At 37.3% G+C, this 16517-nt stretch overlaps 1 protein-coding gene across 5 annotated transcripts in view; it reads right to left on the reverse strand.

The window, feature by feature from the left end:
• NAALADL2 (N-acetylated alpha-linked acidic dipeptidase like 2) overlaps window positions 1-16517 on the reverse strand; it is a 1363661-nt gene that overhangs the window by 685536 nt on the left and 661608 nt on the right. For all 5 annotated transcript variants that reach the window (XM_059163440.1, XM_059163438.1, XM_059163439.1 and 2 more), the window contains one exon: window positions 14004-14505. In XM_059163440.1, the coding sequence (XP_059019423.1) occupies window positions 14004-14497 (494 nt within the window). In that variant the 5' untranslated portion in view covers window positions 14498-14505. The remainder of the gene's footprint in view (window positions 1-14003; window positions 14506-16517) is intronic.

Here is a 16517-nt window from a genome sequence, read left to right on the forward strand (position 1 = left end):
GAGATTCAGGAAAAAAGGCTAAGAAAAGGATAGGTGTTTACTAGGAAGTTAAGTAACCCAATCTTAGTATGTATCTTTAAGGATAAAAAAAAAAAAATTGTGTGTGCCTGGAAGGGAAAGTGGGGCAAGGAATGGGGAGGGAGGAGGGACAGGACAGAGAGGGCAAGAAAGCAGCAAAGCAGGAAGAAAGCAAGTGTTCTGGCAGAACTAGACCTAGACTAAGACAACCTCTTCTTGGTAGAGCATAAAAAGACTTGTAAGGGGATCCACTTTGTACCAACATAAAACCTGCACTCACAGAAATTACCTTTTTGTGAAATTTTTACTTTCACTTCTTTTTGATGGCAAAGAATATTCACTACATTAAACAGAATATCATTAAAAAATGTAAATTGACTAGCCCAACGCCTGCAATATAGTAGATATTCAGCATATGTTTACATAAGGGAAAAGAAAATCCTCTATCATAACAATAAAAAAAATTAGCACAGACTAAGACAATGTAGACAATGACAATGTAGATAAAATATGCTTAGAAACCAAAGTCATTTGTGTGTGTGTATGTCATACTATATTATATATATATTATATATATACACATTACATTGTATATCTAAAGTCACAGATATGATTTTAATTTCAAATTCCAGTAATATAGATCCATAACCAGAAGCACACGTTACTTTTTCTTAAAAAAAAAAAGAAAAGAGAGAGAAAGAGAGAGAGAAAGAAAAGAAAAGAAACCACATGCAAGTGAAGGGTCTAGATATTCTGGGTTTATTCTCTCCACAGTAAAGATTTACTGAGTTTTTGCATGTTATGACTCAAGTACTGTGCCAGACTTATATAGTTCTTTGTCCACTGCAAAGCAGAAGTGTTTCATGCAAACAAAAAGAAAAAAAAAAAATGAAACTCTGCAAGTTACTAGGAGAGAGAGAACTCAATTGGTAGGAGATCGAAACGAACATGAGCCAGACCTCGAAGGATGCCTAGTATTTGAACAGGTCAGGATTGATAAAGTCACTGCAGACAAAAGCCACTGTCAATAACCCTGACTCATCCTATGGGGCATGCTGCTCTTGCTCTGGTCAAATGCCCAAAGAATGTGAAGAGCATAGCTTTCATTGGTCTGTTCATCTAGTCTGTTAAGAGAATAGATGTCATTCTGGGTAACACTGAGCAACTCTGAGCGAAGCAGCTCCTTTCTCCAAACTCCACAGCAATAAAATACTATGCATAATTAAGTAAATCTTATACTATGTATTCTTTTTTGTGTTTATATTTAAGACAATGTACATTTGTTATCTGGAGAGATCAATGATAGAATAGCTAATTACTTCCTTTAGGAACTATCACTCTATTACTGTTAAATTCATTCTGTTATTATTGCATAAATTGAATTACTTGTACCTTTGTTAAACATTTACTTCTTTTTCTCCAATTAAAGTGCCAGTTTCTATATTGCCTTTTTCATTTCTCCCAATCTTTCTGCTCTCATTCTAATACTGAAATTGGCGAGGAACAAAAAAATAAAAAAGGTAGGGAAGACAGAGACCAAAAAAAGACTGCACAACAGAGGAGGACAGACAGATGGCTGGAAAGTGCATCTGGAGACCTGAGGAGAACACTTGCTGACTGCATCACCATCATCAAGCCTTGCATTTGTACAAAAGCAGAGCTGCAAAAGTGAAAGTCCCGTAACATCAGAAGAAAGAAAAAATCATGAATTTAAATGAGTCTTTTTTTTTTTTCAGATTTTATTTATCTTTTTGACAGAGAGAGACACAGCAAGAGAGGGAACACAAGCAGGGGGAGTGGGAGAGAGAGAAGCAAGCTTCCTGCGAAACAGTGAGCCCGCTGGGTGGCTTGATCCCAGGACACTGGGATCATGACCTGAGCTGAAGGCAGACACTTAATGACTGAGCCACTCAGAAGGGAGCCCCTAAAGGGGTCTTCTAATGCTCTGAAAACCATGAATGGTTTATGGGCCTCCATAAACTCCACAGAGAGCTTTTCTTTAGTCAAGGACTACACTGCCTCCTTCATTTAAGACTGAAGAGAATGTGTAGTTGTCAGCTTTGTTGAACAGGAAACCAGATCAATCATATATTCTTTGATAAAGGGACTATGACACTCTTAAACCAAAGGAAGAGATAAATCATGGGTGATAGATGTGGAATGGAAAGGATGACAAGATGAAGACACACTATGAGCACAGGCGAGACAATGATATTATAAGAAGTAAACAAACCTGGTCTCTGGGTTAAAAGAATGGGACAGAGAAGCAGCACTACTGTTTACTGTCTTAGGTCAAGGGATGGTAAATGAAGGTAGGTGGACCACAATTTAGGTGGAAGAGAGAATAATGGATTTCATTTCTACATATCTTGAATAGAGATTTTTTTCCCTTCAGGTGATCAGCTTAGAATAAGTCATCATCTGAATATAGTGGATGCTAACAAGCAGGCTAAAATTTTAGTCTCCTTAGAAGTATAGAGTAGCTATAAGTCTAGGGTTCTTGCTGCACTTAGCTGGCCTGAAAAGAGTATGAACTTTCCCTTTCCAGAAGAAATTCATTCATACAATTTAAATGAACTAATTCTTATGATGTGATCCTGTATAGGGATAACATAGGACAAGAATGGCAAATCTTCATATGCACCTCTGATCAATTAACACAGGCTGCCCAGAACGTTGGTTTGAGGAGGACTCTGAGGCAAGGTCTAGGCACAATGAAAAAGAGGATTATGGCTATCATAGACACAGTAGGGGCATATAACAGAAAATAGCAGTATGTGAGCAGCAGATTCACTACTCCTTTAGTTCCATGACATTAAAGCCACGTAACATAACCAAATAATGTTGATGGCAAAGTTTAACTGGTACTATGAAAGATATCACTCAAATGACAGGTATTACTAATTAAATAAACTACTGTCGCCAAAAGGCACTGAGTGAGCAGGAAGAGGTGAAAGACGAAAAGAAAAGGGAGGGGGGAGGAGAAGCAACAAAGCAACAGATGAATTTTAAAAGTACATTTCAGAAAAAGAGAAAACTAGATTTCAGAATCCATTTCAACGTAGTATATCAAGTAATTAATAAAATATGAAGTATATGAAACAATATTGAATGCTCCCTAGGTTTTCAGATAAGGTCTTGTTCATCAAGATAGGGCGGAAGAAAGTTTACATTTCCTACACTTTTAAGAGTGTATTACCAACTAAAAAAAAAAAAATGAGGTGTTTTCGTTATGTTTGCAAAGATCATTTCCCAGCATCATATAATTCATACTTAATTGCTTGTACCAACCCAGACAGTGATGAAAAATATTGCCTCGTCCAGATAATGCAGATATTTAAAAGTAGATAAACCAGACAGCTTATTGTTTATTTTATTTTGTTAATGAATGTGTCTACTAAATAAAATCCAGAAAGATGGGATACCATACATAAAGTAACAGACTATTTTAAGTTTCTCAACTTGTAAAGGCCATGGAAAGAACCTATAAATACCATGGGGGAAATTCTATTTTTTTTTAAAGAATTAATTTATTTATTTGACAGAGAGAGATCACAAGTAGGCCGAGAGGCAGGCAGGGAGAGAGAGGAAGCAGCAGGCTCCCCGCTGAGCAGAGAGCCTGATGCGGGACTCAATCCCAGGACCCTGGGATCACGACTTGAGCCGAAGGCAGTGGCTTAACCCACTGAGCCACCCAGGTGCCCCCATGGGGAAAATTCTTAAAAAAGTGGTTTATACATGCAAAAAGAAATGCAAATGGTCAATTAAGATATAAAAAGCTTGTCAACATTATTTTTGGCCTATCAAAACAAATAAAGGACTGGATGCTTGGCAGCTCTGAAAAGCAATTTGGCAAGACAAAGCCAATAACTAAACAAATTTAAACTCCCTGAATCTGTGATTTGTTTCCAGGAATCTATCAGAAAAGAATAATTAAAGAAGCAAAGGCATATGTACAAGATTATGTTGAGTGAAATAAGTCAGGCAGAAAGAGTCAATTTTCATAGGGTTTCACTTACTTGTGGAGCATAAGGAATAACACAGAGGACATTGGGAGAAGGAAAGAAGACATGAATTGGGGGAAATTGGGCAAAATTGGAGCATGACAGTGGGGAGAAACTGTGGACTCTGAGAAACAAACTGAGGGTTTTGGAGGGGAGAGGGATGGGGGTTGGGTGACTCTACTGGTAGGTATTAAGGAGGGCACGTATTGCATGGAGAACTGGGTGTGGTGCATAAACAATGAATTTTGGAACACTGAAAATTAAATTAAATTAAATTTAAAAAAAGAGAATGTTTGTAAAAACAACCTAAATGTTCATTTATAGGAAACAGGTTCAATAAATTTATGACACCTGTATAATAGAATACCAGCAGCATTTTTTTTTTTTTATAAACATATATTTTTATCCCCAGGGGTACAGGTCTGTGAATCACCAGGTTTACACACTTCACAGCACTCACCAAATCACATACCCTCCCCAATGTCCATAATCCCACCCCCTTCTCCCAAACCCCCTCCCCCCGGCAACCCTCAGTTTGTTTTGTGAGATTAAGAGTCACTTATGGTTTGTCTCCCTCCCAATCCCATCTTGTTTCATTTATTCTTCTTCTACCCACTTAAGCCTCCATGTTGTATCACCACTTCCTCATATCAGGGAGATCATATGATAGTAGTCTTTCTCTGCTTGACTTATTTCGCTAAGCATGATATGCTCTAGTTCCATCCATGTTGTTGCGAATGGCAAGATTTCATTTCTTTTGATGGCTGCATAGTATTCCATTGTGTATATATACCACATCTTCTTGATCCATTCATCTGTTGATGGACATCTAGGTTCTTTCCATAGTTTGGCTATTGTGGACATTGCTGCTATAAACATTCGGGTGCATGTGCCCCTTTGGATCACTACATTTGTATCTTTAGGGTAAATACCCAATAGTGCAATTGCTGGGTCATAGGGCAGTTCTATTTTCAACATTTTGAGGAACCTCCATGCTGTTTTCCAGAGTGGCTGCACCAGCTTGCATTCCCACCAACAGTGTAGGAGGGTTCCCCTTTCTCCGCATCCTCGCCAGCATCTGTCATTTCCTGACTTGTTGATTTTAGCCATTCTGACTGGTGTGAGGTGATATCGCATTGTGGTTTTGATTTGTATTTCCCTGATGCCGAGTGATATGGAGCACTTTTTCATGTGTCTGTTTGCCATCTGGATGTCTTCTTTGCAGAAATGTCTGTTCATGTCCTCTGCCCATTTCTTGATTGGATTATTTGTTCTTTGGGTGTTGAGTTTGCTAAGTTCTTTATAGATTCTGGACACTAGTCCTTTATCTGATATGTCGTTTGCAAATATCTTCTCCCATTCTGTCAGTTGTCTTTTGATTTTGTTAACTGTTTCCTTTGCTGTGCAAAAGCTTTTGATCTTGATGAAATCCCAGTAGTTCATTTTTTCCCTTGCTTCCCTTGCCTTTTGCGTTGTTCCTAGGAAGATATTGCTGCGGCAGAGGTCGAAGAGGTTGCTGCCTGTGTTCTCCTCAAGGATTTTGATGGATTCCTTTCGTACATTGAGGTCCTTCATCCATTTTGAGTCTATTTTTGTGTGTGGTGTAAGGGAATGGTCCAATTTCATTTTTCTGCATGTGGCTGTCCAATTTTCCCAGCACCATTTATTGAAAAGGCTGTCTTTTTTCCATTGGGCATTCTTTCCTGCTTTGTCGAAGATTAGTTGACCATAGATTTGAGGGTCTATTTCTGGGCTCTCTATTCTGTTCCATTGATCTATGTGTCTGTTTTTGTGCCAGTACCATGCTGTCTTGATGATGACAGCTTTGTAATAGAGCCTGAAGTCCGGAATTGTGATGCCACCAACGTTGGCTTTCTTTTTCAATATCCCTTTGGCTATTCGAGGTCTTTTCTGGTTCCATATAAATTTTAGCATTATTTGTTCCATTTCTTTGAAAAAGATGGATGGTACTTTGATAGGAATTGCATTAAATGTGTAGATTGCTTTAGGTAGCATAGACATTTTCACAATATTTATTCTTCCAATCCAGGAGCATGGAACATTTTTCCATTTCTTTGTGTCTTCCTCAATTTCTTTCATGAGTACTTTATAGTTTTCTGAGTATAGATTCTGTGTCTCTTTGGTTAGGTTTATTCCTAGGTATCTTATGGTTTTGGGTGCAATTGTAAATGGGATTGACTCCTTAATATCTCTTTCTTCTGTCTTGCTGTTGGTGTAGAGAAATGCAACTGATTTCTGTGCATTGATTTTATATCCTGACACTTTACTGAATTCCTGTATAAGTTCTAGCACTTTTGGAGTGGAGTCTTTTGGGTTTTCCACATATAGTATCATATCATCTGCGAAGAGTGATAATTTGACTTCTTCTTTGCCGATTTGGATGCCTTTAATTTCCTTTTGTTGTCTGATTGCTGAGGCTAGGACCTCTAGTACGATGTTGAATAGCAGTGGTGATAATGGACATCCCTGCCGTGTTCCTGACCTTAGCGGAAAAGCTTTCAGTTTTTCTCCATTGAGAATGATATTTGCAGTGGGTTTTTCATAGATGGCTTTGATGATATTGAGGTATGTGCCCTCTATCCCTACACTTTGAAGTGTTTTGATCAGGAAGGGATGTTGTACTTTGTCAAATGCTTTTTCAGCATCTATTGAGAGTATCATATGGTTCTTGTTCTTTCTTTTATTGATGTGTTGTATCACATTGACTGATTTGCGGATGTTGAACCAACCTTGCAGCCCTGGAATAAATCCCACTTGGTCGTGGTGAATAATCCTTTTAATGTACTGTTGAATCCTATTGGCTAGTATTTTGTTGAGTATTTTCGCATCTGTGTTCATCAAGTATATCGGTCTATAGCTCTCTTTTTTGGTGGGATCCTTGTCTGGTTTTGGGATCAAGGTGATGCTGGCCTCATAAAATGAGTTTGGAAGTTTTCCTTCCATTTCTATTTTTTGGAACAGTTTCAGGAGAATAGGAATTAGTTCTTCTTTAAATGTTTGGTAGAATTCCCCCGGGAAGCCGTCTGGCCCTGGGCTTTTGTTTGTTTGGAGATTTTTAATGACTGTTTCAATCTCCTTACTGGTTATGGGTCTGTTCAGGCTTTCTATTTCTTTCTGGCTCAGTTGTGGTAGTTTATATGTTTCTAGGAATGCATCCATTTCTTCCAGATTGTCAAATTTATTGCCGTAGAGTTGCTCATAGTATGTTCTTATAATAGTTTGTATTTCTTTGGTGTTAGTTGTGATCTCTCCTCTTTCATTCATGATCTTATTTATTTGGGTCCTTTCTCTTTTTTTTTTGATAAGTCGGGCCAGGGGTTTATCAATTTTATTAATTCTTTCAAAGAACCAGCTCCTAGTTTCGTTGATTTGTTCTAACGACACACTGGACCAGATGGACATCACAGATATATTCAGAATATTTCATCCCAAAGCAACAGAATACACATTCTTCTCTAGTGCACATGGAACATTCTCCAGAATAGATCACATCCTCGGTCCTAAATCAGGACTCAACCGGTATCAAAAGATTGGGATCATTCCCTGCATATTTTCAGACCACAATGCTCTAAAGCTAGAACTCAACCACAAAAGGAAGTTTGGAAAGAACCCAAATACATGGAGACTAAACAGTATCCTTCTAAAGAATGAATGGGTCAACCGGGAAATTAAAGAAGAATTGAAAAAAATCATGGAAACAAATGATAATGAAAATACAACGGTTCAAAATCTGTGGGACACAACAAAGGCAGTCCTGAGAGGAAAATATATAGCGGTACAAGCCTTTCTCAAGAAACAAGAAAGGTCTCAGGTACACAACCTAACCCTACACCTAAAGGAGCTGGAGAAAGAACAAGAAAGAAACCCTAAGCCCAGCAGGAGAAGAGAAATCATAAAGATCAGAGCGGAAATCAATGAAATAGAAACCAGCAGCATTTTAATATAATGATTTAAATCTATTTTATTGGCATCAAAAATAGTTCTAAATATATTGTAGGTTAAAAAAATTCTAAAGTAGATATGAAAGGCATATATGTATTATAATACAATTTTGGTTATTGATTGGAAAAGAAAGAAAATGATGAAAGAGGGGGATAGGAATATGGGTGGCTTTTTATTAATTCTAATTTTCTCTACATATTTTACTTGTAAGTAATAAAAGCAATAATGTTCTTTCCGTTTAAAAAAGAACAAAAAAAAAGCCATGTTAGGCATAATTAAGATACAGCACATGTTTTCTTTCTCACCATTTCACAGCTTCTATAGCTGTCAAAAGTCAACACATTCCTGCATTCAAAAATATACTAAACTTCTTTAGTTCATCCATTTCAAAGGTTTTATTATTATAGTATTATATTTGGTAACTAAAGTTTGAAGTTAACATCTTTTACTAAGCAATGTGCTTGTGATCTTTAACACATACACACACAGAGGTCATTCATTCGACAATATGTATGATAAATATGTGACAAAGGCTTAGTGACTTCATTATATAATATACATAAAACATTAAACCTGCCACATTGAAGCTTCTTCTGAGTTAAAGTGCTCTCTCAACAGCTCTAGGTTAACGTGTTTTATACAAGGTGACCAGCACCTCAGCTGGCCAAAGTTGAGTAGACCAAGGATAAACACTTGATGCAGGGCCACAGTTGCCTTTGGTCCTCAAAATAACATTTCATTCTGGGGAATAGGAACAGTAGAATCATATACTGGGGTATAGAGCAGCTGGTGCTACGACAAGAAAAAAAAATAAAGCAAACAAAAAGTGGTAAAGATGGAAATGGAGCTAAGTTACTTTAGTGCTTCAACACTTCAGTGAAAATCAGAGGAGTATGGCTATTGAGGTCCCTGGAACGGACTAGATCCTGAGTCTATATTAATAAGACCTGATCAAGTGAATAATTCCTATTCACAGATCATTGGATGGGCCTAGCCTCCTCATGTGATGCTTACAATAAACTGGCATCATCTAAGTGGTTACTATTCCAACACACCAAAAGCATAGAATGAAACAACTTTCAATGGCCTATTTTGAGTCTGACTCATCAGAATGTATCTGCTATATATCTGAATACAGCCCTTCGCTTACACAGAAGCTCTGTGGAAGAGATAAACCAATAATGTAAAATGTTAAGGTATTCTTTTTTTTTTTAAGGTTTTATTTATTTATTTGAGACAGACAGAGAATGAGAGAAGACAGCATGACAGTGGGGAGGGTCGGAGAGAGAAGCAGAGCTGAGCAGGGAGCCCAATGCAGGACTCGATCTTGGGGCTCCAGGATCATGACCTGAGCCGAAGACCATCACTCAACCAACTGAGCCACCCAGGCACCCAGGCATTTTTTTCAGATAGCAACAAGTTACACATAGACAGAAGGGACCGAGAGAATCAGAAGATTAATATATACACACATACATTTACACATGCACTAATATGGTCTTCATATTCCTATGCTAATCTTGAGCATGTCTACAAACAGGATCAAGTGTAACTAAACTGATTGGTTTTCTTTTATTTGGCCAATATACCAAGTACTTGGCTTAAGTTAATGTATTATGTGGGCTTTATTAGGGGATAATTAGGTTCTTAAATTAGGATATACAGTCAATATGTCTATCAATGATTCTCTATGATCATTCATATATGTACTTTTCTATAATACTGAACATAAAAATAGCCCATGTGTATCCTCTACATTAGATAACTTTTAACTCAGGGAATGGAATCATAAAGTACTTTCCTTCTCTTCCATTTACATTTATTCATTGGGGCTAGTTTTTTTTTCTTTTTCTTATTCCTAGAATAAAACAAAACAAAACTCCATTAACCCTGCTGACTATTATGTGACTTGAGTTCCTCTAGTGGGTAATTAAAATGTTCATTGTCATTTAGTAGTCAGAATTTTGAACTTGTTCCCACTTTTGACCATCTTTAAAGTGGAAGCCTTGAAGTCAAAGAAAGGAGAGCAGTCAGCTTCTTTGCTTTGTGTGTCTGTAACTTCAGGGCTGAGGCAAGTGAGAATAGGTAAAGAGGGAGCAAAAGGTTCTCACCTGACAGATACCTCATATATGGCATGGTACCTTCTGAATCTAGCTAGAATTGTCAGCTGGCCTTTCCTCTTGAGTCTGGCTTGTGGGTTCTTTGGAGATCCATTTGTCCCACTCCTGGGGACTTCTCACCATCCTTTCATGTGGGTAATATATTCTCCTCCAGCTCTGATACTTACTCATTCCACAGCCCCATACTTCTAGCTCTGCCTGACAAGTTCTTTTTAGCCATCCAGGAAGCTTTATTGGAAAATATCTGTAAGATAGCCCCTCTTCCACATCTCCCATCTCCCCAGCCCCTAGTCCATTTGGGCTTCTGTGACAAAATACCACAGACTGGTTAGCTTATAAACATTTCTGATAGCTCTGGAGACTGGGAAGTCTAAGATCATAGATAGCACTAGCAGATTAGTGGCTGGTGAGGTCCCTCTTCCTGGTTCATAAAGAATACCTCCTCACTGTGTTCTCACATGGTAGAAGAACTAGGGAGGTCTGTGGGGCCTCCTTTTATAAGATCACTAGTCTTATTTGTGAGAAATATATGTTCATGACCTAAACAACTCCCAGAGGTCCCATCTCCTACTACCATCATACTGATGATCAGGATCAGAACATATGAATAGCAGGTGGAGGCACAATCGTAGTGATTCTCTCCCTCCTATTCATTCACATTCATATTTTCTGTCTGTCTGTTTGCCTGGATAGAGTCCCTAGAAGCAAACTGCCATAGGCCACCCAAAACCTCTTCTTTTGTACTTCTATCAGCAACTAACCAGTCTATCTTTTTACTTAGATTTCTTAGGTAGGACTCCGGCACTCTGTGAGGCAGCTATCAAGTTCTTCCAAGTAGTCATATTTAACCCTTTTTCACTGGACTTGAAGCTTCCTCCTTGATAAGAAATGGGACTTAACACCACTAGCATCTCTCTCTCAAAAACTTAAAAAAAAAAAAAAAAAAAAAAAGAAAGAAAGAAAGAAAGAAAAGAAAAAAAAAAGTCTTCTGTATCCACTTTTCTATTTCTTAGCCTCTTCAACCTTTTATAGGGTAAAACCGGGTGATCATCTCAGAGAATTATGTTACCCTCCCCAGCCCCAAGTTCTGCATGCTGGTCCTAATCAGAAACACAGTACCAATTGTCTTCAAGCCTCAGCTTTAACTGAGACATCAACAGTGTACTTTAACATTTTTATAGTTTTTGGTTTTGATATGAATTGTCATTTTTAAAAAATAAGAAAACAGCATATCCTCTGAGTAACTATATATAACATAAATATATTTTATAATATAAGTAGGAATTATATTAATAATGTTTTGAGTATAATATGAAAAATACAAATGGTAAGTCAAGTGATTTTCAAAATACATAATATAATTGATCAATTAAATACAGATCTGTTTCTCACTTATTCAGGCATTTATTTCTTCCCTTAGAAAAATACTTATTTAATGTCTGTCTACAATAGGAATCTATTACAGGGCTGAGCAAATTTGGTTCACTCCCTCATGGAGTCTGCAATATAATCTATTATAAAAAGAGTATCTTTTATGTTGCATAATTTTGGGATGTTTGGAAAGAACTGACATAGTCTTAGAGCATGAGCAGAGATGGGAAACCAGTAAAGAAGAGAGAGAGCAACAGATGCACAACAAACAGTCTGCCAATAAGAGCTCAAAACTGATCATAAATTTGTGAAAAGTAGTAGTAGGAAGGAACCTGTGACATACAGAGTTAATGCTGAGGTAACTTAATAAATGCAAGTACTTGTGATAAGGCACGTTGTTAGCATGACTATTAGGGAAAAGGTAGTTTGGGGATGGGAATATGCTATTTGGAGAAAGTTGCTATAAACATATTTGTACCAAAATATTGATTAAAGAAAAATCTCTTATCTCCATAAAGAAAAATATGCAGCTATCTGATGGAGTGCAGTTGTGAATGTATCCAACCACTCACTGACTCACTGAACACTGCCTGGTAATATAACTGCTAGTGGTTATATTTTTGTAGCTAGCTTTGAAATACATATATATATATATATATATATATATATATATATATTATTGGTTTTTAAGTTTAAAAGGAGAAAATATGCCTTACTGTCATGCAACTTCTATTCTGAGGAAATGAATGAATATTTTTATTTAATTACATATTTAAAATTTTAAAATAAGCTGCGTGTTTGCAGAAAGGACATAAATCAGTTTTTGAAGTTGTCTGCAATGCTGGGGGAAAAATAAGGCAAAGAAAGCAAGAGAAAGAAAATAAATATGTAGGCTGGTTAGTCCACAAAAGGCATATAGACCCCTTCTCCCACTTCCCTTGTTCCAGGGAGCTGACCCCTTCAGAGAGAGTTTCCCAGGCTCTCAGTCCGCAGTAACCCTGCTGGGGTCAGCCAGTGGGACAACCAGTAGGATGCTACAGAACAGCAGAAATGGAAAAGCTGTGGTACTTCTTACTTTCTCTTTGCCTTCAGTAGCTGAAGCTACATCTTCCCCCCCGCCCCCCGCATTTGTGTATATAGAAATTTCCAGCTTCCACCAAGTTACCCCAGTCCCTTTGTCTCTTCAGCCTAGGCTTAGTAATGGCTTCTTTTCTTTGGGCTGCCTCACTATACCCTCTCAGATTTTTATCTTTGATGGAGTAATTTCTCTCCTTTCAGTGCCCTCTGCTTTAAATATTCAGAGAGTTTTCTGTTGTCTGTTAGAGCATGACTGTTACAATTACTCTTTATAAGATAATGGGATAGCTCTCAGCTCAATTCTATATAAACAATTTTACATAGGGAAATATCATGGAAAGTCTTATCTGCGTATTACCTGTTTATGCAACAATGAATAGCAGACACAGAAGGGTACAGCAAAGAAATTGGCATTAGTCATTCAGATGTGATCTTTAGGAAGAAAATAATAACTCACCAACATCAATACACATGATATTCCAGCACATAGATTCAATGATACATTTTCAGTGGTTATGTTCCCTAGAAGATCCCTAAAAATGCACATATGCTAACATGTTGGCAGTAATGAGTGCATGCAATATAGGAAGACTATCCTGGGGAAGCAGTATCCCTCTCACGCCTCTATGTCCATGATTCACTTAGGACTGTCCTTTCTTGGCACATATGGAAAATACACGGGAAAGCTGCTTTCCAATTCTTCATTTCATTAAAAATGTAACAACTCACCAAAGTTTCAAGATAACCTTTGCAATGCAACAAAAGTTTCAAGTTACCCACTAGTCATATGGCAATAGTGAAACTTTTCCCAAGAACTCAGAATAATGCCGGTTAAAGAATATTTTCTGGCCATTTAACTTAAAAATCAACACATTCTGGCTAGAGAGGTCATGTACAAACTTACCCTAGAGAGACAAATGAACTTTTGGAACCCGATGTTTTAAAAAAAAAAAAAAAAAAAAAAAAAGTGCTCACTGAGAAGCCCAAGGATGCAGGAAACCAAATACTACCTGTGTTTATCTTAGCTCTTAACCATAAGAGACAGTTACTTCAGCTCATAAATGAGGTTTATTTTGTTCTGGTGTCATTAAAATTTTCAATCATATGGCTAATGCCCTAGTTTTTATTACACATATATCCAGCTGTCTTTGCATCTCAATTTGGCCTACCTGGGCTTCCCAAGAGGGATAATATGCAATGCCTGGAATATTTTAGTCTCCACAGTAGTTGTGGTTCTTATAATCAATTAATAAAACAGCATCATAAATTCATATTATAGTATCATAAATTTGAAATGTGCACCCTCTCTGTGAAGGATATTTTGGTAAGCTTTGTTGCTCAGCTTGCTGGACTAATCTTAAACCATGGCAAAATCATAAACTCAATACTTCCTGTGAGATATCTTTCCCAGGAAATGCATCCCACCAACATCCATTTCTTCTCCACTTACCTGAAAGACTTTTTAATATCTTCTGCTTGGATTGTCTCGAGAATCTCTTGGTATAACTGAAGATCAAGCGTTGCTGAAGATGTAGCATTTGAAGGACATTTTTTATGTGCATAATAGCCTATCAAAATCCCCAAAATAAATAAAATGATGGCTGTGCAAAGTACTTTTAAAAGGCGGCAGAAGTTGCAGGAGTTGCTCTTTGGTGCAGATCTTGTGTAACGGGTAACATAGTCAGACTCTTCTTGAAGTCTCTGAAACCTTCCTTTGGGTGAAGTTGCTGGTTGAATGGAATCAAGATTGAGATCTGCAGTCTCTGGATTCTCCAGGTTCTGATTCTCAGCACTATCTAGTTGGAACTGGTCAAAACCAGGCTCCTCCAGTTCCTTTTCCATGTCCCATTCTAAGTCTAGGGCAGTGGCTTGAAGGTCATCATTGTCTAAGTACTGTGAATGCCCTGGTGCTCTTTGATCTGCATTCACCTTCTGATAGGCCATCTTTTTACCTGTGAAAATAAGGGAAGCATGTTTTCTTAAAATAAGCTGTAAAATAAAATAAAAGAGACTCATTTAAATTGGAGTGGGGAGATCAGAAGGGGGAGATCTCATACCTTGCCCTCAGCCAATGACACATCCCAACAGAAAGAAACATATCTTACATTCCCAACTCGAAGAAGCTTACTTTATTACACCAGCAGGAGAAAGGAAAATTTTCTCTCTGTTGGGCAACAAGCCTAGCAAGTAAGAAAATACAACAACTCAGCCAACCAGAACCCATCACCACTGAACTCTCACTTTGCTTCAATTGACTTTTCATTCAAAGCAGCGCTCGCATCTTTCTTTTACTCAGTAAAGCAACAGTTCTCTCCACTGATCTCCAAACTTTCCTATGGTTTGCCAAAGTTTGTAGGTCCTGAATTGCAATTCCTCTGCTATTCAAGAAAAAAACCATTTGCAGATAAAATAATTGACTGTTTACTTTTAAGGTTGACAAAACAAATAATAATGAAAATCACCATGGTGAAAACAAAAGAAAACAGCAATCCAAATTAGATGCCCATAAAATTTTAGTGATTATAATCAGGAGAAAAATATTGTCCCTATAGAAAAACCATATATTCATTAATCTTCTGTTTTGCTGTTGATGTTTACAATAGGAAGAAAAGACAAAAAAAAATAAAAGTAGCATGAAGTAGAAGATCCTTGGAGAAACTATGAGAAAACATAAAATTGACATACACACAATCATTCCTTTGAAGCTCAGGAGACTAAAAAAAGTCAGTACAAGTGCATTGAGGATAATATATTATAATGAAGGCAAAATTTAAGCTTACACATTGTCAAAATCACTTTTAAGGAAAACTAAGGGCAGAAGCAATAAAGCTGTGGTTTAGTAAGTGAAAGAAGAAAAAAAAAAGACTCTGGGATGATTTATAAGAGCTATATTTAAAAAGATATTCAGGGTAGAACAGAAATAAAAACTCAATGGATAGGAACACTATTGAAATACAAGAAGCAAAATATGGTATGGTTACCTCGTCATGAGTTATCAAAAGGACTGGAAACTTTAAGGCTACCACAGAAGACCAAATGTTCTGTGAACCTAGTGACATGAATTGGCCTGGATCACTGAACTTTAAATCAAAGTCTGTGATGGCATCCATCCAAAAAGGGAAGCCTTATGCCAGCTAGGAGAGCTTGATTTCATAACCTTGCTAGAGGAGTGGCAGATGGAGATTTTCTCCCCTACACAGTTTTGGATGACAGTTTGTTATATCCTGCCGAGTGGTATTAAGCTAACTGGGCTAATTAACTACAAGTGGTCTTTAGTCTGTATTCAGTAACCCACTGGTGTATTATGGCTACAGATTAGGAGTATTTATACTTAAATTTTCTGTGTATTAGATTTGTCATCCCAGCTGGATTCTAAGGTCCCTCGCTATGTTTTATGGTTTTTCTATGCATCCCACTGTGGTGGGTGAAGAACAGAGCTCAACAGACAACTGATTATCTAACTGCCTTAGGGCCAGTAATTAAATAAACTCTAATAAAAAGATACAAACAGGGACTTCATGAAAGGGAGTGGCATCACACACAGAATCATGGGTATATACAACCCTAATCTGGGTTTGCATAGGTCCATGTTAATTAAAACGTTCTGAACTTTTCAGAGAATTCAAACATAATTAAATATTCATCTTAAACAATAAAAACTATAATTCTGTCTAGATATCTCTTCTGCTACCTCATAATCTAGGATTCATTCTTACCCAGAGTTGACTCAATAACAAGAAGTAATGCATGACAGGTTCTGGGATAGGCAATGAAAACAAATATAAATGGGTCCTTAGTCCTCAAGTAAAGAACTATTCAATAAGAGATAAATGCATGAACGAACTTATATGTTAAATAAAAAATGCCCAGTGCCAGGGAGACTCAGGGGTCGCTGGCTGTAGCATAGACTATGGGAAAATGTTCCCCAAGAAAGTGATCTCTGAGATACTTCTGGCAAAGGAGG

The sequence above is a fragment of the Mustela lutreola genome, chromosome 2 (assembly GCF_030435805.1).
Source record: "Mustela lutreola isolate mMusLut2 chromosome 2, mMusLut2.pri, whole genome shotgun sequence".
NCBI classification, from domain to species: Eukaryota; Metazoa; Chordata; class Mammalia; order Carnivora; family Mustelidae; genus Mustela; species Mustela lutreola.